The sequence below is a fragment of the Opisthocomus hoazin genome, chromosome 19 (assembly GCF_030867145.1).
Source record: "Opisthocomus hoazin isolate bOpiHoa1 chromosome 19, bOpiHoa1.hap1, whole genome shotgun sequence".
Taxonomy (NCBI): Eukaryota; Metazoa; Chordata; class Aves; order Opisthocomiformes; family Opisthocomidae; genus Opisthocomus; species Opisthocomus hoazin.
In genome coordinates this window covers 12,437,855-12,456,762 of record NC_134432.1, presented here as the reverse complement: position 1 = coordinate 12,456,762, position 18,908 = coordinate 12,437,855, and the positions used below count along the sequence as shown (strand labels likewise).

The 18,908-nt window shown below is 62.0% G+C and overlaps 1 protein-coding gene across 1 annotated transcript in view; it reads right to left on the bottom strand.

The window, feature by feature from the left end:
• The window catches only part of HMCN2 (hemicentin 2), a 37,644-nt gene that overhangs the window by 3,343 nt on the left and 15,393 nt on the right, over positions 1-18,908 (bottom strand). Inside the window, exons 30-74 of the mRNA XM_075439592.1 lie at positions 18,591-18,766; positions 18,244-18,331; positions 16,829-16,948; positions 16,503-16,664; positions 15,864-16,145; positions 15,119-15,286; positions 14,838-14,951; positions 14,561-14,647; positions 13,867-14,055; positions 13,267-13,440; positions 12,756-12,869; positions 12,312-12,454; positions 11,989-12,139; positions 11,541-11,759; positions 11,164-11,277; positions 10,916-11,103; positions 10,655-10,751; positions 10,227-10,388; positions 9,704-9,817; positions 9,454-9,585; positions 8,856-8,999; positions 8,593-8,752; positions 8,094-8,218; positions 7,827-8,010; positions 7,544-7,641; positions 6,954-7,226; positions 6,665-6,855; positions 6,506-6,587; positions 6,083-6,219; positions 5,817-5,958; positions 5,455-5,602; positions 5,057-5,184; positions 4,773-4,929; positions 4,534-4,655; positions 4,133-4,297; positions 3,937-4,044; positions 3,720-3,854; positions 3,305-3,439; positions 2,991-3,181; positions 2,405-2,618; positions 2,099-2,233; positions 1,838-2,028; positions 1,668-1,749; positions 1,079-1,348; positions 152-301 (exon numbers count right to left, since the gene is read on the bottom strand). Of these exons, the coding sequence (XP_075295707.1) occupies positions 152-301; positions 1,079-1,348; positions 1,668-1,749; positions 1,838-2,028; positions 2,099-2,233; positions 2,405-2,618; positions 2,991-3,181; positions 3,305-3,439; positions 3,720-3,854; positions 3,937-4,044; positions 4,133-4,297; positions 4,534-4,655; positions 4,773-4,929; positions 5,057-5,184; positions 5,455-5,602; positions 5,817-5,958; positions 6,083-6,219; positions 6,506-6,587; positions 6,665-6,855; positions 6,954-7,226; positions 7,544-7,641; positions 7,827-8,010; positions 8,094-8,218; positions 8,593-8,752; positions 8,856-8,999; positions 9,454-9,585; positions 9,704-9,817; positions 10,227-10,388; positions 10,655-10,751; positions 10,916-11,103; positions 11,164-11,277; positions 11,541-11,759; positions 11,989-12,139; positions 12,312-12,454; positions 12,756-12,869; positions 13,267-13,440; positions 13,867-14,055; positions 14,561-14,647; positions 14,838-14,951; positions 15,119-15,286; positions 15,864-16,145; positions 16,503-16,664; positions 16,829-16,948; positions 18,244-18,331; positions 18,591-18,766 (6,861 nt within the window). The remainder of the gene's footprint in view (positions 1-151; positions 302-1,078; positions 1,349-1,667; positions 1,750-1,837; positions 2,029-2,098; positions 2,234-2,404; positions 2,619-2,990; positions 3,182-3,304; positions 3,440-3,719; positions 3,855-3,936; positions 4,045-4,132; positions 4,298-4,533; positions 4,656-4,772; positions 4,930-5,056; positions 5,185-5,454; positions 5,603-5,816; positions 5,959-6,082; positions 6,220-6,505; positions 6,588-6,664; positions 6,856-6,953; positions 7,227-7,543; positions 7,642-7,826; positions 8,011-8,093; positions 8,219-8,592; positions 8,753-8,855; positions 9,000-9,453; positions 9,586-9,703; positions 9,818-10,226; positions 10,389-10,654; positions 10,752-10,915; positions 11,104-11,163; positions 11,278-11,540; positions 11,760-11,988; positions 12,140-12,311; positions 12,455-12,755; positions 12,870-13,266; positions 13,441-13,866; positions 14,056-14,560; positions 14,648-14,837; positions 14,952-15,118; positions 15,287-15,863; positions 16,146-16,502; positions 16,665-16,828; positions 16,949-18,243; positions 18,332-18,590; positions 18,767-18,908) is intronic.

The window sequence follows — 18,908 nt, the reverse complement described above, 5'->3', positions numbered from 1 at the left end:
CACCCAGCCCTCCCCAGCCACCGCGGCACCCCTCGCCCACAGGGTCCAGCAGAGACAGGGGATGCTGCTTTTGGGGGAAAAAAATCTTCCCCCCAAGATTTTCACCTGGCCTTCATCCTCCCCTGGGGGGAGGACAGGGGTGACCACGAACCTACGGCGGGCGGGATGCTGCCAATGCTGCTCCGGATGGCGACGGTGCCCGAGTGCGGGTCGTCCAGCACGCTGGCATCAAGGGTGGCAACGCCAAGCTCGTGGGTGTTGAGAACACCGACCAGGCTGCCCCGCACCCGGCGTGGCTCCTCTGGGGCAAGAGGAACAGGGGCATTGGGCTACTCTCCCATGGGAAAGCATGGTGTTTGCCTGTCTCCCCTCTCCATAATGTGTCAAGAAAACCTCATTTTCTGGACGTGACGGCAGCCAGAGCAAGGCAGGCAGTGCCCAAACCTAGCTGGAAGCACAGCCCCCGGAGACCCCACGGGTCAGGGCTGCATGGTGCCGCGTCGACAGGGGATGCTGCAAGCATGGCCCTACGCCTTTTGCTCACCAAAGCGCACAAAACCCCCCAAGCCACTGCTTTGTATCAACCCCCAATGACCCTGGCCCCAGCCTCAAGCTTTTGCTTCTCCTGGGGTAGCCTGGCAGCAGAACGCAGCAGCCTTGCAGGGGGCACGCAGGGCACCCAGCGCTTCTCCCGTGCTGCCGGTCAGCCCAGCCCTTGGCTCTGGTGAGGCAGCGGGAGAGGATGTGCCTGTGCATTTAGCAGAGCCCCTGGGAAAGGGGAATTTAATTATGGGCAGCACATGCAGGAAGCCTGGGGAGAGACGAGCAGGGGCACGGGATGGCACACGGCAGATGCTTGGGTGAGGGTTCATCTGGGCTCAGACCTTCAGACGAGCCGTGGAAGAGACAGGAGAGAGCAAACCAGAGCATGAATCCAGGGGTTTAGAGTGAGCAAAGAAAGGCCATATCCCTCCAAACCACCGCGTAGGAGGTCTTACTACAGGGTGCAACAGTGCTGCGGGCAGCTCCAGCCCCCCAAGCCAGCCAGATGCCCCCAGGCCCTGGGGCAGACACCCACCTGCGACAGCCAGCGTGGCGTGGGCGATGGCAGACCCCAGGGTATTACGAGCCAGGCAGGAGTAGCTGCCGGCATCACGGTGGCTGACGGCGGGCAGGAGCAGCGTGGCGTTGGGTAGGACACGGGCACGGGGACCCTCCGGCAGTGGCTTCCCGTCCCGCTGCCACTCCACGGAGGGGGTGGGCTCCCCCGACACGGCACAGCGCAGCAGCACCCGCTGCCCAGCACGCACTGTCACTACTCGCGGTGCCACTGTCACCGTGGGGGCACCTGGGAGGCGAGAGGGATGCGGGCAGTGCCGCAGCATCCCAGGGGTGCTGGGGCCGTTCCGCAGGGGATGGGGGTGGTTACAGAATCACAGAACATTCAGGGTTGGAAGGGACCTCTGTGGGTCACCCAGCCCAACCCCCTGCTGAAGCAGGGTCACCCACAGCAGGCTGCACAGCACCGTGTCCAGGCGGGGCTTGAATATCTCCAGAGAAGGAGACTCCACAACCTCCCCGGGCAGCCTGTTCCAGTGGTCCAGGGGGATGGGGGTGACATGATTTGCAGCCCCTCAAAAGGAGGGTGCAAAGGGGGTAGCACTTACTCTGCAGGGCCAGGGTGACAACCTTCACCGCTGTGCCGGCATCGTTCTCTGCCACACACCGGTAGTGCCCCGCATCAGCGCTCTGGTGGTACCAACGGTGTTAGCATCATGCTTGCCTTTGCCACGAAAGCTCCCCGAAATACACTGGTACCCCCATGGACCCCACTCACCTCCACAGCTTGGATGGCCAGGGAGCCGTCCAGCAGCTGGTGCAGTCGCCCACCGGCCACCACCGGCACCCCGTCCTTGCTCCAGCGGACAAGGGGCGCAGGGTGGCCGCGGGCATCGCAGCTCAGTCGGGCATCACCCCCGGTGGGCTCCACCTGGTAGGTGCTGGGGTCGCCCTGTATGGTGGGTGCCTCTGGGGAAGGGAGATGGGTGGCAGAGGAGGGGGGCTGGCCTGGCTCCCTGGCCTCCCCACCAGCACCTACCTCTGACGGAGACAAAGGCGGTGGCCCAGATGGCCCCAGCGCTGTTCTCGGCGTGGCAGACGTAGGTCCCGCTGTCGGCGTGGGTGGCTGCCTCCCGCTGCAGGGTGCTCCAGCTGCTCTGCCCCGACACACCATCTGCGGGGTGCAAAACCCCAACAGGCACAGGTAGGGACCAGCTGGTTATAACCCCACACAACCAGCCATGCCAGCACCCCAGGAACACCCAAAGGTGGACAAAGGACAGGGATGGAGCCGGGATCGCATCCTCCCCCCGGGCTCAGCACCCCCTGCACCCCTGCCACGCACCGGTGACGAGCTGCCCGTTGGCCGTCCAGGAGATGCGGGGCTGGGGGCTGCCCTTGGCGGCACACGCCAGCTCCAGCCTCTCGCCCCGGCTCAGGGTGACGTCTGCGGGCAGGCGGGTGAAGCTGGGCAGGGTGTGGACGGAGAGGGAGAGCCAGCGGACGGCCCTCCCGGCCGAGTTCACCGCGGTGCAGGAATAGCTGCCGGCGTCCCCTTCCTACACGAGGAAAGGCAGGAGGAGGAGGGGTGGGCTCAGGTCTGGGGTCCGGCTGCGTCTCTGCTGGCTGTTGTGCACCCAAAGAGCCACAGCTCGGCCACAGCCACCTTCTCCAGCCCACGTTAGCAACCCCACGCTGCCCCGACCCACCAGCCTGTTGCAAAGGACTGAACAGGGCTCTCCCTCTGCCAAATATTTTTGAAAGCAGCCAGGATGTGGCTTGGCTAAGCGACACCTCGTCCCGCCAGCCCCAGCCCAGGGACAGGGCAGGGTGCAGAACAACCCGGGCTTTCTTTTCAGCAGCAAGAGACACTTGTTTGCCAGCTCTCCGGCCTCACAGCCAGCCCAGCTGCAGGAGGAGATGGTGCTCACCCGGACATCCCTCAGCAGCAGCTCTCCGGAGGGCAGGACAGTGGCCTTCCCCCCGCCGCCCCGCACCGGGGATCCCTCCCGGTTCCAGGACACGCGAGGCTCGGGAATGCCGTGGGCATCGCAGGGCAGCAGCACCTCCAGCCCCTCCAGGACAGCCAGCTCCGGCGGGCCGGCCGTGATGACGGGAGGCACTGGATGGGGCAGGAGGGCAGGGACTTGCTCACCCCTTGACAGCCACGTTTCGCCGCGAGGTGCCGGGGAAGGAGCTGAGCAGAGGAGAGGGTGAACTCTGGGGTCTGGGTCGCTGCCTTTACCTTGCACAATCAGCCTGGTCCTCCCCACAGCGGTGCCCAAGGGGTTGCGAGCCACGCACAGGTAGGTGCCCATGTCCTCTGGGGATGCCTGGAGGAGACGCAGCTGCCCGTTGGGGAGCACCTTCAGCCCGGGCCCTGCGGCGATGGGAGGAATGAAGGGCAGGACGGGGCAGCACAGTCGTGCTGGGGGGCGGATGGATGGTGCGCAGGGACAGCTTTGCCTACAGAAGTGCATCTTCCCGGGGAGCCCCCAGGGAAGGGCTCCAGCAGCTGCTGCACCCACCTTGGATGGCAGCTGGGAGCCAGGAGGACCCATGCACTGTGCCACCTAGCACCTTGCTGGGAAGCCTACAACATCCAGGCACCCAAATCTCCCCCTGGGCAGAGGCTGCTGGCAGCCTGGGCTCCCGCTCACCTCCGGCGATGCCCACACCATCCTTCTGCCAGGCGACCTCCGGCCGGGGGATCCCGCTCGCCTCACAGGACAGCACGGCGCTGGTGTTGACCATCACCATCACCACGCTGGGCAGGGACTTCAAGACAGGGGGCTCTGCCAGCAGCAGGGAAGCGTTGTCCATTGGGGGTCCCGCAGGGCGGGTGGAGGGAGTGGGACCCCCGGGAGCTGTGCGTACCGTGCACCTCGAGCCGGAGGTGTTTTCGGGCTGTGCCAGCAGCGTTCCTCGCCGTGCAGGTGTAGCGGCCGGCGTCTGCAGGCAGCGCCCGCCGGATCTCCAGGGCCCCTGGGGAGAGAACGGGCAGAGGGGAGGCAGCGGGGGGGGCTGGTGGGGACCCACTGCCCTGCCGGGGCTGCATGCCCCCGGCCCGTACCTGTGGGCAGGACGCGGTAGCCCCCTCCTCGCCTGCCCAGCTGAGCTCCCTCCTTGCTCCACGACACCGTGGGTGGGGGCACGCCGGAGGTGTAGCAAGTGAGGACTGCAGGGGACAGCCGAGTGACAGCCACGTCCGTAAGGTCATCAGCAATGGTGGGGGGCACTGCAGAGGTGAGGGAGGGAGGTGAGCAGGACTGCATGGAAATGCTGAACGGGAGCCCATCCCCATGCACATGGGCACAGATATTTCTATTTCCCCTCTTGCCCATCCCCATGCCAAGTCCTCTAGAGGGGATCCAACCCCGGTGTGGGGCTGAAGCATGCCCACATCACACCCAAGGTGGTGACAGACCCTGGGAAAACCACTCTTAGCAAGACCCACAGTCCCCAGGATCTCACCGTGGACGGACACGAGGAAGACCTTGCGTGCCTCTCCGGCGGCGTTGGTTGCGATGCACTCAAACTGCCCCTCATCCCGGGGACCAGGGCTGGCAATGAGCAGCGACCCGGAGGACTGCAAGCTGTGCAGCAAGGCATGCATCAGGGTCAGCCCCTGCCCCACGGGGAGCAGCGAGAGGGGCAAACCCCGCACTTCGGCAGGACCCTTCGGTGGGCGAGGTGGTTGGTGCTGCAGGTACCTGTAGGTGCCAGGCGGGAGGTGTGGGCTCAGGGCGTGGCCGTCCTTCTCCCACCTGACGTGGGGCTCGGGGGATCCCTGGGCATTGCAGCCCAGCATGGCCGGCTGCTGAGCCAGCAGGATGAGGTTGGAAGGCCCGGGGGCGATGGCGGGAGGGACTGCGGAAGGGCATGGCAGCAGTGAGCAGAGGGCAGCAACAAGTCGTCGTACCGATGAGAGCAGCCCAGCAGCGGTGGGTTGCAGGGTGGTGAGCCCAGGAGGGGTCCGTCTGGCTCTTGCGCTTACCCAGGACACGGAGGTCGAGGCCTCGCCGGTCAGAGCCAGCGGGGCTGGATGCCATGCAGAGGTAATAGCCCGAATCCTGGACCTGAACGGGGTCGATTTGCAGGGAGCCGCCGGGCAGGAGCTGCAGCCTGGGGAGGAAGAGCGAAGGACCCCCATGGGGGCTCTGCATGGCCAGACTGCAACCCACCAGGGACATGCGGCTGGGAAGGTGACAAGTGTCAATGCAGCCAGATGTGGCAAGTGTCTGCTGAGCTGGCGTGGGGACAGGGCACAGCCCTTCGTGGCAGGACAGTGACAGTGATTCCTCTACTCCAGGCATGCTGAAAGGTCTATTGATGTGGAGGGTGGCACGGTCTGAGAGCCAGCTCTTGGTGCCACCAAATCTCAGAGCCTCGTACCTGTCACTCCCGTGGAGAGGTACGAGTCGGCCGTCCTTCCGCCACGTCACCCGGGGCACGGGCCATCCCTCCGCCTGGCATGGCAGCACGGCCGAGCTGTTCAGCAGCACCTTCACCTCCTCGGGGCCCGGCTGGATCTCCGGGGCCACTGCGGCAGAACCCAGCCAGTACCGGAGAAAGTCAGAGACAGGGCTCAGGGGATGGAGAACATCAGCCCAGCACTGGGGTCTGGGCACTGTCCGATTTCCCTTTCCCATTACCCAACCTTAGGACACCCCATAATATTGCACATCCCCAAACTAACTAGGACTGAGCTGGTGCTCACTGCCAGCAAAACCCCGTGGCAGGGCATCGTGGCTCACCGTGAACCTCCACGTGGATGCGCTGGCTGTTGTCCCCCAGCGCGGTGGTGGCCCTGCAGCTGTACTCCCCGCCGTCTGCTGCCTCCACGGCCTGGATCCGCAGGAAGCGTCCCTCGGCCAGGACCTGCCTGCGGGCATCCTCCTAACGCCCCCCGGACCCCCCGTCAGCAGCTCTCCCCGCATTGCCCCCACCACCAGCGTGACAAGGCTGGTGAAGGCGTGCCCCAGCCCGGCCCGTGAGCCGACCCCGGTCCTGTCACACGTACCTGCAGCGGGGAGCCCTCCCGGTGCCACGCGATGCGGGTGGGTGGCACAGCATCCTCCGGGCACTCCAGGACCAGCTGCCCCCCGGCCACAGCCGTGATGCTGTGGGTCTCTCCAACGCTTGTGATGCTGAACGGTGCTGTGGGACACACGGCTGGTGGGTCAGGGGGTGCCATGCAGGGTGGGCACCCCCGTACCTGTCCCCAGAAGTCGTGCATAGTCCCCCTGCTCTGCAGGGCCGTCAGGCGGTGCTCCAGATCCCCCCACTGGAGGCTTGACAGCACCCACCACTCTCCCCACCCACCCCGCAGCGATCCCAAGGATGGGTGCCGGGGATGTTCTGGCTGTCTGGTCCCCCAGAGCCCTGAGCACCTGCAGCACCCTCTGCTAGCACCCTGCTCGCTGCACTGCTGGGGCCGTGGTACCTTGGATGCTGACATGGAAGCTCCTGCTGTCCTCCCCTGCAGGGCTAGTGGCCAGGCAGGTGTACAAGCCAGCATCGGCCACCTGTGCAAAGCCAGAAGAGGGAAAAATTGAGGCATGATAACAAAATGCAGGTGAGAAGAAGAAAGAGGAGCCCCAACCTTTGTGCTCTCGATGTGGAAAGTGCTCTCGTTCCCCGACACGAGCCAGGGCCCTGCCACCAGCTGCCCGTCCTTCTCCCAGGTTACAGTGGGCTTGGGGACACCCGTCACCACACACGCCAGCTCTAGCGGGGTGCCCATGGCGATGGACATCTCGGTGGGATGCGGTGCAGCCTTGATGCGGGGAGGCTCTGCAAGGTGCATGGCGAGGCAGGCGGGCTCATCCCCTCATTGCTCCCAAAAAATCGGGAGGACTGTCCCTCCCAGATCCCCGGGGACAGGCACGCACCCATCACCAGGAGGTGGAAGGCTTTGCTGGCCTCCCCTGCCTCGTTGGCCACCAGGCAGGAGTACACCCCGGTGTCAGCTGGCCCCACGGCCGCCAAGCTCAGCCGTGGGCCAGCCGGCACCCGGTTGCTCTGCCGTGCCAGGGGCTCGCCGTCCTTCAGCCAGGTCACCGCCGGCGCTGGGGACCCCGTGGCTTCGCAGGTGAAGGTGACATCGGAGCCCTCGCCCACCATCTGCTCCTCGCTGCTCTCTGGGCTTTCCAGAACGGGGGGCACTGGGGAGGGAGCGGTCCCCCCTTAGCAGGGCCGTGGGAGGAAAGCCGGGTCTCCAGGCACAGGAGGTGGGTTTGGCAATTCCCCGGTGTCCTGCGAGCACCCAAAGGTGGCTCAGCCTCCCTCCAGCGTGCTCTGGGACCGCTTTCAGGCTGGTCCTGCCTTGCCCCATCCTCCCCGAGACCACCCCAGCGGCTGAGGACTGGCTCAGGACCCTGCTTAGAAACACAGCTGCAAAGCGTGATGTGTGCTCTGCCAGCAAAATTGGTGCTGGGGTGCCCCCCACTTTGCTCTCCCCAAGCCCCCGGCTGCCCCGTACCCCGTATCCGCAGGACGAAGCTGCGATCGGCCACCCCTGCCCGGCTGGAGGCGATGCAGGTGTAGAGCCCAGCGTCTGAGACCTGTGCCTGCGAGATCCTACCCCACGGAGCGGGGCACAGGGGTGGAGACGAGACGTCAGCTCCAGGTCCCCCGCTGCCTCCCAAGGTCTCCGCGCTCACACGCGGCCACCTTTGGGGTGCAGCTGTGGCCATCCCGGCACGCAGACCTGGGTACCAGCCCCAAAGCCTGCAGCCGAGCATCACTTGAGGGTCGCTTCTTACCGGAGGACGTGCCCAGCCGAGAGCAGGGTGACACGGGGGGACAGGCGCAGGGGCAGTCCGTCCTTCAGCCAGCTCACGTGCAGCGGAGGGGACCCCCGTGCCCGGCATTCCAGCGTCACCGCTGCAGATGGGACGCCATGGACCACCTCCGAGGTGTCGGTGCCTCTCTCAATAGCAGGGGGCACTGGGCGAGGGGACAGAGGGGCTGATGGGGCTGTCGGGGGTGGGTGGCCCTGGTGCTGCCCTGTGGGCCCCGGCCCCGCTCACCCAGCACGCTCAGCATGTGCAGCCGTGCGTCTTCGCCCACGCTGTTTCGGGCCAGGCAGGTGTACGCCCCGGCGTCGGCGGCTTGGAGCCCCTCAAGGAGCAGAGAGCTGCCGTCGGGGGACATCCTGGGCAGGGAGAAGGGGACAGTGACCTGTGTGCCCATCCCTAATATGCCCACGGGACAGAGATTCTCTGTTCTTGGTTGCAATCCAGGCTGCAGATTTTGAGGTGCCCTGCAAGGCCAGCACAGGAGCTGGGACCAGGGTGACAGTGACCATGCCAGGCTGCGGCACCATCCAGGGCACCAGGGCTTAACCTGGGATGATGCTGCTCAACCAACATCTGGGAGATGGTCATCCCAGCCCGAGCAGGGAGACAGGGGAGAAGCAGCAGAGCTCAGCCTGCCTCACACAGCTTGTTTGCACATGGGGAAACTGAGGCACAGACGGAGATGTGCCCTGGCTAACCCGTGGGGTGCTGTCCCCCACCCCATACTCACTGGGCGCGTGAAGGAGGCTGCAGCCGCAGGGGGTGCCCGTCCTTCAGCCAGGAGATCTGGGGGGTGGGCTGCCCCTCCGCCCGGCACTCCAGCCTCACCCTTCTGCCCTCCAGCACGCTGTGCTCGCTGGGGACCCCTGCGCTGGCGATCTGGGGTGCCACTGCACCGAGAAAAGAAGGAGGCTGAGGAATAGGAGGTGGAGGAAGGCTCCCCTCTGAGGGAGCGCCTGTGGGGACCCCCCCATCGCCCCGGGGAAGCCCTACCTCGCACCAGCACCACGAAGTCCTTGCGTGTCTCGGTGCCCGCGCCCCGCGCCAGGCAGGTGTACCGGCCCTGGTGGAAGGGCTGCAGGGGGCTGAGCTGGAGCTGGCCCCCCCCGGACACCAGGCCCCGCTCCGGGCTGCTCTCTGCGAGTAGATGGGGTGCAGGGGGCTGCAGCGGCGCTCATCGCCCAGGCACGTTGTCACACTCCCTCCTTCCCACCCCCAGGACCCAGGCTGGGGGGCTTGGTTAAAGCCGAGGTCGGGGCTCTGCAGAGCAGGGTGTCTGCACCCCGCGTTGCTGCAGCTTTGCGGGAGAAGAGAGCCACTGGTCTGGGGGCAAACCCTCGTCCCAGTGTATAGCCCAAGGGCTGGTACCCAGAGAGCTCACCCTCTATCTCATCCCAAATTTTCAGCTGATGCCTCTTAAAAAACACTCTGGGAAAATGCCAGCCCCTTCGTGCTCTGCCTCCTCCCTGGGGTTCCTGCCATTCTCTCACAGCAGGATTAGAAATGGGGAAACTAAGGCAGGACTGCTTCACACGAGGCAGCAGGAAGGCTCGGGATGGCAGCCTGGCATGGTGTCCCCTTGTGCACATACCCAGCGGGCTCCCGTCCTTCAGCCAGGTGACAGCGGGCATGGGCACACCGGGGACTTGACAGGTCAGGACGAGGGGGCTCCCCATGTCGGCCTCGAGCATCTCCTGGTGTGGGTCCTGCGCGCCCGGGGGCCCTGGGGAGGAGGAGCGGGGATGGGGTGTGTGAGCAGGAACACATAGACCAGGGTTTGCCATCAGCTCCCTGGTGCGTGCTCAGGGGCCAGAGCTCCCAGCCGAGCCCTCGCCGCTCACCGTGGATGGTGAGGACGAAGCTCTTCTCGTCCCGGCCGGCCGGGTTCAGCGCCACGCACACATAGGTGCCCGAGCTGGAAAGCTGCAGGCGAGGGAGCTGCAGCACCCGCGAGCCTGGAAGAAGTGGAGAGCAGGGAGTCTACGCAGGCTGGAGCAGGACCAGGTCCAGGTCACCGTGCCGGCAAGCTGGCCTGTCCCCCAGCAGCCGGCCAAGCTCCACGCAAGAGCTGTCTGGCCATCAAAGTCCCTCTTTGAGGTCCAAGACCTCGCTGTGCACAGCAGCAAAGGGTGCTGAGCTCCTGGGGAGTGAGAGCACAGTTTGCAGGATGTGACCTCGGTCCTTTCCAGCAGGGATCACTCTGCAGTAAGCTGTTAGCGTGTGGTTATGGCTGAAAGTCTGAGCACGAGTCCCGCATGCGGCATCCAGGACAACGGGTTAGGGGAGTTAGAGCCCACCATCAAGAGCCAGCGGCCGTGCCAAGCCCTGGGGGACAGGCTGTCATTCTTGCTCATCCCAACATACCTGGGGTGACGGTCACCTCCTCACCGAGCTGCAGGACTTGGCCATCCTTGTACCAGGTGATCTCCGCAGCAGGGTGGGACTGGACATCACACACCAGCAAGGCGCTGCCGTTGATGCTGCCGTTGATGCTTTCGGGGTTTGCACCCATGATCTGGGGTGCTTCTGCTCCAGCACACCCCAAAAGAGAGTGCCAGAGGAGAACCATCACCATGGAGGCTGAGGTCTCCCCAGGAGGAGACATGCACTGAACATCTCGCCTGCTTGGAATGTGCCGGCACCTCGACCTCCTCGCATGGGGCAAGTGTGACAAGCACGGGGAGACAGAGGCAGCCACGAGGTTCAGGAGCCATGAGAGACTCCAGCTGGCAGAGGAGGAGGAGGAGGAGGAGAGGGAAGGGAGGGTAAATCAGCAGTTGGGGATGCCTTACCCTGCACGTTCAGAGCAAAGTGCTTCTCGGCTGACCCAGCCAGGTTCTCAGCCACACATGTGTAGCTGCCGGTGTCACCCACCTCCACCGCAGCCACCTACGAAAGGGAGCAGAGACCCGCTGAGGGCTGCCCCGACCTGGGGACCTGATGGAGCTCCCATGGAGACCAGGGCAGCCCCCTCCTCAGGATGGGAAGGGTGCCCCATCCCCTCCACCTGGTTTCTCCCCCGGCACAGCCACCCTGCCCAGGGGAACACCAACCTGCAGGACCATGCCACCCTCCAGGAGCTGGTGCCGTGGGCTGGCCACAATGGGGACATCATTCCAGAGCCAGGACACTGCAGGCACCGGGTGCCCAGTGGCTTCACACTTGAAGTGGACGGTGCCATTGATGGTGGCTGTCACCTCCTCAGCCAGGTCCTCCGTGCCACCATAGATGGCTGGGGCAGCTGGAAGCAGGTGGTTACGGGGCTGCCACGTGCCTCCGCCCGCCCCGGCCCCGTACTCACCCAGCACCTCCAGCGTGTAGTGCCGGCGGTCCTGCCCCGCCGAGTTGGCCGCCTCGCAGCGGTACCGTCCCGCGTCCTCCTCCCGCACCGTGGGCAGCTGCAGCACCCGGCCCCCTGCAGCGCAGGGCAAGGTTGGGGCAAGGGACGGGGGGATTTCTGCAGGTCCCATTGGACCTCCCCCTCCCACCTCACTGTGCCTGCACCCCCGTGTAGCCCTGGTGACATTGTCCTGCTCCCGCAGGTCCCATGGGTGCTGTGCATGCTGGCAGCAGCAAGGGGACAGGATCCAACCTCCCCCATGCTACGGATGCTCTCAACCCACAGAGCCACTGCAGGAAAGCCTCCCACACCCCACGGTGAGGGTCCATGCCCATTACCTAGCAGCATCTGCACCCCCGGGCTGGGGGACAGGAGCTCCCCATCCTTGTACCAGGTGAACCGAGGGGGTGGGATGGCATTGGTGTCACAGTAGAGAGCGGTGGGCTGGCCAAGGACGGCCTGCCGGTGCTCCGTCACCTCCCCATCTTGGTCTTCCTCCTGGTAGAACATCTTGAGGGCTTTGTTGGGGCTTGTCTGTTGCTGGAAGAGGGGTGGCACTGTGGGGACAGGCTGTGGTCAGCTGTAGCAAACGGGGACTTGCACCCCAAGATGCAACCAGAGCATCTGCCCAGGCCTGACCAGAGCCAAGGAGATGTTTGTTTTCCAGCAGATACAAACCCTCTTCCTGCTCATGCTGCTCTGCTCCCACGAGGGACCCCACAAAGGACCCCTCCACTTGCTGAGACACCCACTGCTCCAGGCACTGGCTGGTCACCCAAGGCTCACCTTGGACATGCACGATGAAGTCCCTGTCATCTTCACCCACGACGTTGGTGGCCACGCAGGTGTAGTGTCCCGAATCCGAGACACTGGCTGGTTTGATTTGAAGGACCTGCCCCTCGCTGAGGATCTGGAGGTGGCCGGCGCTTTGCAGGAGCTGCATGGGGACGCCAGCCCCAAGGCAGGGAAGAAACAGGACAGGAGGAAGATCACACACCCAGGAGTGGGACAGAGCCCAGCCAGCCACATAAAGGGTGTCTTCCCACTCCATCCACCTAGGAGGGTCCCCAAAACCAGCAGATCATCCCTGGTCACAGTTAGGGCCTCACCTGCTTGTCCTTGTACCACTGGATGGTCGGCTCGGGCACAGCCCACGTCTCACACTCCAGGGTCACCGTGCTGTTAACCCGGGTTTTCACCTCTTTGATGGCAAATTGCCCCAAAGGATCATCTCTGGCAATCCAAGGAGGAACTAGCGGGAGAGACAACACATCTGGCATGAGAGAAGAGACCCCAATGCCCTTGCTCTGCCATGATTAGCAAAAGGTAGTATCTCAGGGTGCCACTGACACCCACAGATGGACACCTTCACCCTGCCCAGGGTAGGCCAGAGGCTTTCTGGGGCCGCATGCTGACATGCATGTGACTGAGCACCAATTGCACAAGGTGCAGCTCCCTGGGGTGAAGGCACAGGAAGGGAAGGAGGGGCACTGGTCTGGTTATGGCAGTGGTATCACTACAGGAATTAGGAAGGACATTGAGAGTTCCCGCACCCTGGACCTTCACAGCATAGTTCTTCACAGCCTCCCCAGCTTCACTGGCCACGATGCAGCTGTATGTGCCCGCGTCCTCTTCCTGGGCATTCAGGATCTGCAGTCCCTGGCCACCTGGGCAAAGGGGGTTTCCTGAGAGGGTCGTCACTCACAGCCACGGCTGTCTACCCCCACACAGCACGAGAAGGCATCTTAAGGGACCTGCTGATCACCTGAAAGCCTGACTTGAGGGTGTCATGTGCTCTTCTAGACCCCAGTTTCCAGGCTTATAAAAACCAGTGCTGTCTCACTGATGTTGCCAAGGAGGCTCTAGCTACTATCAGACGATGCAGCACATGGAAGAGCAGCATCCACCTGATGGCCTATGCCCCTCAGGTCCTGCAGGACAATGACTTCTCACCATCCCACTGCCCTGGACCACAGCCAGACCCAGAAGAGGTCCCACTCCCACGGACATGGAGCAAGGGGCCACACAGCACTCATGCGGAGCCTGCGGACACCACCACAGTACCAGGGAGAAGCTGGACGTTTCCAGACGCTTTGAGGGGAACCTCATCCTTGAGCCAGGTGATGTTGGGAGATGGGTACGCCAGAGCCTCGCAGACCAAGGAGAGAGGGTCATTGACGATCACTGTGACTTCTTCTGCAGCAGCATCCTGGGCATCTCCAGCAAATGTGGGCCTGGCTGCAGAGACGTGTTTGCATGGCATATCAGCATTAGCACCCACTTAGGATTACTGATGCTTCATCCCCGCCAGAGAGTGTGATCCAAGTGCAGGGAGTTGGACTTGACCACAGCATGTGGAAAGCACAGCACATACAGCACAAGCTCAGCTTCAGTCTCTGCCCTCCAAAAGCATAGGGGAAAAAAAGAGACACTCTCCCCCTTCCCACATCGTAGCAGATGGATCCTGCACTAGACAGGCCCTTCATGTTCCTTCAAGAGGTCTCATGAGGGCTTTCGGGCAGGTCCAGGACATCGTGCCATGCTGCTGGCTTTAGGGTTCAGGGATCCTCACCACCTACCTGGGGCAGGCAAAGAAAAAGCCATCTAAGTCCATGTTCCCTGCTCACACCTGAGACTCTGCCTCCATCCAAAGATATCTCGTACCTGAAACATCTAGCAGGTAGTGCTTGGTTTGATTCACCACAGAGCTGGAGGCCACGCAGGAGTAGTGGCCAGCGTCAGAAAGGGAGGCGTGGGGGATGTGGAGCACGGAGCCATCAGGGGAGATGGAGGTGTCTCCACTGGGCAGAGGATGGCCATCTTTCAGCCAGGTGATCGTATGCTGGGAGTTGCCTGTGCAGGGCGGAAAGCAGGTTTTGGCATTCATGCAAAGTTCTTCCATGCATGCACACAGCCTGACCGGGGTCACCAAGCTGGAGCTTTTCTGGGAAGCAGGGACATCAGCCCAAATCCAGAACTATTACAATCTGGATCAGGTTTTTAGAGGCTGCTGGATGAGCCAGCAAGAAGAAGGAAAACTGTCCTGAGTAGGAGGTGATTAATTATTCCCGTCACTAAAAGAGAAACCAGATTAGAGGAATTTTAGCTCCATTTGGGAAAGATTGGAGCTTACGTCGTGGAACAAGATCTCTGCGTGGGCGCCCCCTCCCCAGTGCTTCCCGGACAGCTCAACTGCAAAGCCAGGAACTATCCCAAAAAAGCTCTTTAGCCCATTTCAGCTATTTTCATGTCATCAACTGGAGCCATCCATTTGCTCCACACCCCAAAGGGAGACTCAGGTCCCCAAACTCCATCTCCCACCTGCTCACACCACCGCCACTCCCTGCATGATGCTCACCCGCAGCCAGGCAGGACCAGGTGACAGGGTGACCCTCAGGCACTGTGGTCTTCTCTTCTTCGCCCACGTTCTCGATGTGGGGAGGAACTAGGAACACGAGCCACCAGGGACCTCAGCAGCTGGCCAGCTTCACTGAGCCTCCGAGCTCACATGCTAAGGCACAAAGGACTCCAGCACTGCAGCTCCCACCATGTCCAGTCTTAACTCATAACTGTCCCTGCAAGGGTGAAGCTCTGAAATCCCACCAGGAATCCTGCAGCAGACGACGACTCCTTACCTAGAACCTCCACGTGGAAATGCCTCCTGGCCTCCCCAGCTACATTGCTGGCCAGGCAGGAATAATGACCACCATCCTGGGCTCGTGCACGGGTGAGCCTCAGCAGCCAGCCCCCTGGAAGCACGGAGGAGAGAGGTCTCAGGGCCCTGATCCAGGCACCAGCCCATCCCAGCAGTGCTCCTGCAGGACTGCAGTTCTCCTGCATTTACACCCATCAGCGCTGGGGCAAAATATGGTCCCAAAGCTCCCCTCTCTCACAGCATCCACATCTCATTCCTGACCTGGAAGCACATGCATGTGCTTGCTGGGGGTGACGGGAGAACCATCCCAGGACCAGGTGACTGTGGGCAGGGGAACACCGGTGGCCTCGCAGGTCAGCGTCAGGGCTCCATGCAAAGACACACTGACATTGGTTGTTGATCCTGACCCTTGAATGAACTCAGGAGGAACTAAGGACGCAGAGAAGGATGGACATCCATTTACAAGACAGCAGAGGAGTAAGGCAAACTGAGTAAACCTGGCTGGTTCCCATTCTCCTGCTTGTATAGTGTGAGGACATGAGCCTAGCATGACCATGAACATCGTCTGATGTTGTCAGCTTTGAAGGTGGTATGGGACAGTTGACCCACAGCAAGTATGTGTCACCTACCTGCACCCCCAAGCCCACACTTACAGATGCGACACCAACCTGGCCACATGCCCTGGGCCACCTCAGGCCTCTTCCAGCTCAAGTGCTTGGTACCTTGACCCATGAGGCTTCCCCAAGTCCTTGGAAAGTAGATGATTTTATGAAATGTGAGGAGGTCAGCTCTCATAACCCCAGAAAGAAACTCCTGCTTGATAGAGCCAGTACTACGGCTATGTTGCTTGGAGCATCCCCTTTCTGACCCAAAATCATGTATGTGCTGGGTTGTCCGAGAGCTTCATGTCATCTTGTTCTCTGCACTTGTGCTGTGCAACATTGCCACCCTCGCCCGCCTGCCTGCGTCCATACTCCCAGCCACCAGCCCTGTCCCGCACTCCTACCATGCACTGCAACATCAAACTCTCTCCGCTCCTGCCCCACCGCATTTGCCACCAGGCAAGTGTAGCGTCCTGCGTGGGCCAACTCCGCCTTGGTGATTCTCAGCCGCCTCCCCTGCTCTGTAAGCAGAAGCCCTTCCCCACCGGCCACAGGCTGTCCGTCCTTCACCCATGTCACCGTGGGCAGTGGCATCCCCACGGTCTCACACTCCAAAACTGTCTCGCCAGCCTTGATGACAGAAACCTTCCTCGGGGCTTTGCTGCTGCCCTGGCTCCTCGGCAGTGCTGCGGGCAGAGGGACACAGGGTGGAGGTGATGCTGTAGCAACTCTTTTGGCCGTGTGCAAGTGGATATACAGATGCCATCGGTCTGGATGGTGGCAGCAGGAGGGTAAAGCAAATCCGAGCAGATACAACCAGTGAAATTTGGCTTCTAGGGTGAAAACTGGCTGCAACTGGCTTGGAGCCAAGAGGAAAGCTGGAGGGGCAAAGCCAACCCAGCTAGCAGCATCCATTCCCAAACACCCAGGGCAGCAGGCAATGACTGAGATTTTGGGTCCAGCTGGACCTTGCATCGAGAGATATCATGGCACCTTCAGGCACCCCCACAGGTCCCCTATGCCTCTGGGGCCCCTCAGCTCACCGTGCACCTCCAGGCGATGCTCCTTGCTGCTGCTGCCAGCGGCATTCCTGCACTCGCAGGTGTATGTCCCCTTGTCCACCAGCTGTACCTTCTCAATGTAGAGCATCCTCCCTCCCGTGGACACCACCTTTGGGCTCCCGGGCTGGGCAGAGAGGGTCTCACCTGCCCAGGAAGGGGACAAGAGCCTCTCTCGGATTTCCAGCAGGAGTAGTTCCCACCCAGAAGCTGGACACTGCCCAGCATAAAGCACTCCTTGCTCCAAGGAGACCTGTCTGATGGGTAAACACGTGTGTGGGGAGGGATGAGGCTGAAGAGCAGGACCCTACCATCCTTCTGCCAGCTCAGAGTGGGGAAAGGGATCCCATGGCACTTGCAGGTCAGCCTAACGGACCGGCCCTCCAGCACAGATACGGCAGCAGGCTCCACCGAGGAGAAGGACGGGGGCACTGCAGGGGATGAGAGGAGGGAAGCAGCTCGCTGATGGCACTGGGCAAGAGGAGAGGGGCAGCTCCCTGATGGAGCTCCGTCCTGCTGGCTACACACCACCCGCAGCTCTGCACAAAGAACCAGCAGGCCTCCTGTGCACAGTCTCCATGTGGAAGTAATAACGTTGACCCTCCAGCTATTAAGCGAATGATGCTTTTAGTTGCACGTGGCCAACAGCAGAGCACAACCGAGCATCCCGTGCCAGCCACGGAGGCCGGCCAAGCCCAGGTTGGCCAGACACAGCCTTATTAGGTAGCACTGCTCACTGGGAAGGTTACCTAACTCTTTCCATTATCAGATGCTGTTCTTGGTTGCTCATAAATACAGCTGGCTGGAAAACAGTAACTCCTTCCCATGAGGGATATCAATTCATAAAAGAAAAACCCCAACACCCAGAAACCCCTGAAAAACAAAAACAGCAGAACCCAAACAATCCACCCGAGCCAGGACGCCAGACGTGCAAACGTTTCCCCGGGAAGGGATCGCAGGAACAAGCCCGGATCAGGAGAACTGGATTTACTTCGCTCCCTGGCTACCTGCCTGCAGGACTTCCACCAACTGGCCTAGAGCATCCCTGAGAAAAGCCAGACCCCGGCTCAGCCCCTGGCGCTGCGGACGTGCTGAACAGGCCGGGAGGCTGCAAGGATGCTCAAATCGAGTGAGCGAAAGCAGCCGGTGCCCATCTTGGCTGCAGCCCAGGAACCACTGCTGGCATCCTCCCGACTTGGGCAGGGGGAGAGAAGGGGCGTGATGCCTGCAGTGACCGCCGCACTGACTACGTGCAAAGGAAGGGTAGAGGAACCGTGGCAACAGCAAGGAAATCCCTTCACCCTCCTGCCCATGTCTTGGAAAAACACCTCTTCCACATTGTCACCGAAATATTTCCAAAGAAAAACTCCTTCAGACACTGGCTTTTTCCCCTCTGACACCTGTGCTGGTGGGGATTCCCTACCACCTCCAGCTGCATCATTTTGCAGAGCTTTAATCACAGAATGGTTTGGGTTGGAAGGGACCTTAAATACCACCTCGCTCCAACCCCCCTGCCATGCACATGGACACCTTCCACTAGATCAGGCTGCTCAAAGCCCCATCCAACCTGGCTTCAATATTTTGGGCTTCGTATGTTCCAAGCCAGACAACTACCCCAGGTACATACTACATATATAAACAAATGGTATAGTGTGTAGTAAATATGTGTATATATACACACACGTTACATTTTCCCCTGGTGAGCTATTTGTCACAGTGCCCTTACCCCACACGTCGAGGTTGTAGTGTTTCTCCGGGTGGCCGGGCGCCTGGCACGTGTACCTGCCCGCATGCTGCACGGCGGCTCGCCCGATCTGCCGGGGCAAGCAGAGACACTCAGGGGCTCTGCAGCAGAGCTGGACCCACGCAGCCTCTCCGTGGGGGAAATTTGTGTCAGCAGAAGCCATGGGGATGGGATGAGTGTAAGGGGTGGGAATGGCATTGAGCCATGGGCAGCAGGGAGGGACACCCCCTCCCTCTACACCCACTCTCTCCCAAGGGTGGGCAGGGTGTGATGAGGGTCTTCACAGCCCAATTTCTCCTCCCATACTCCACAATACTCCAAAACGTCACCTGGAGCACAGTTCCCTCCGCATACAGCTGCACGCCCGGCTTTGGTGTGAGCACGTTCCCGTCCTTCAGCCAGCGGGACCCCTGAGGAAGGACTCCAGGGGCCAGGCACTCCAGGGTCACCGACTGGTTGACGATGACAGACACGTTCTCCTCCTCACCCAGGGTGCTGGGGGGCACTGGAAAACAGATTGACAGGGCAACAGCCTCCCTGAGCCATCCCCTTCGGTACCACTCCCCAGGGCTGGTCCCCTACAGCCCCATGAACTTGCAAGGGGACGGCGGAGCAGCCCCACAGTCCCCAGCATCACCTCCAAGCCC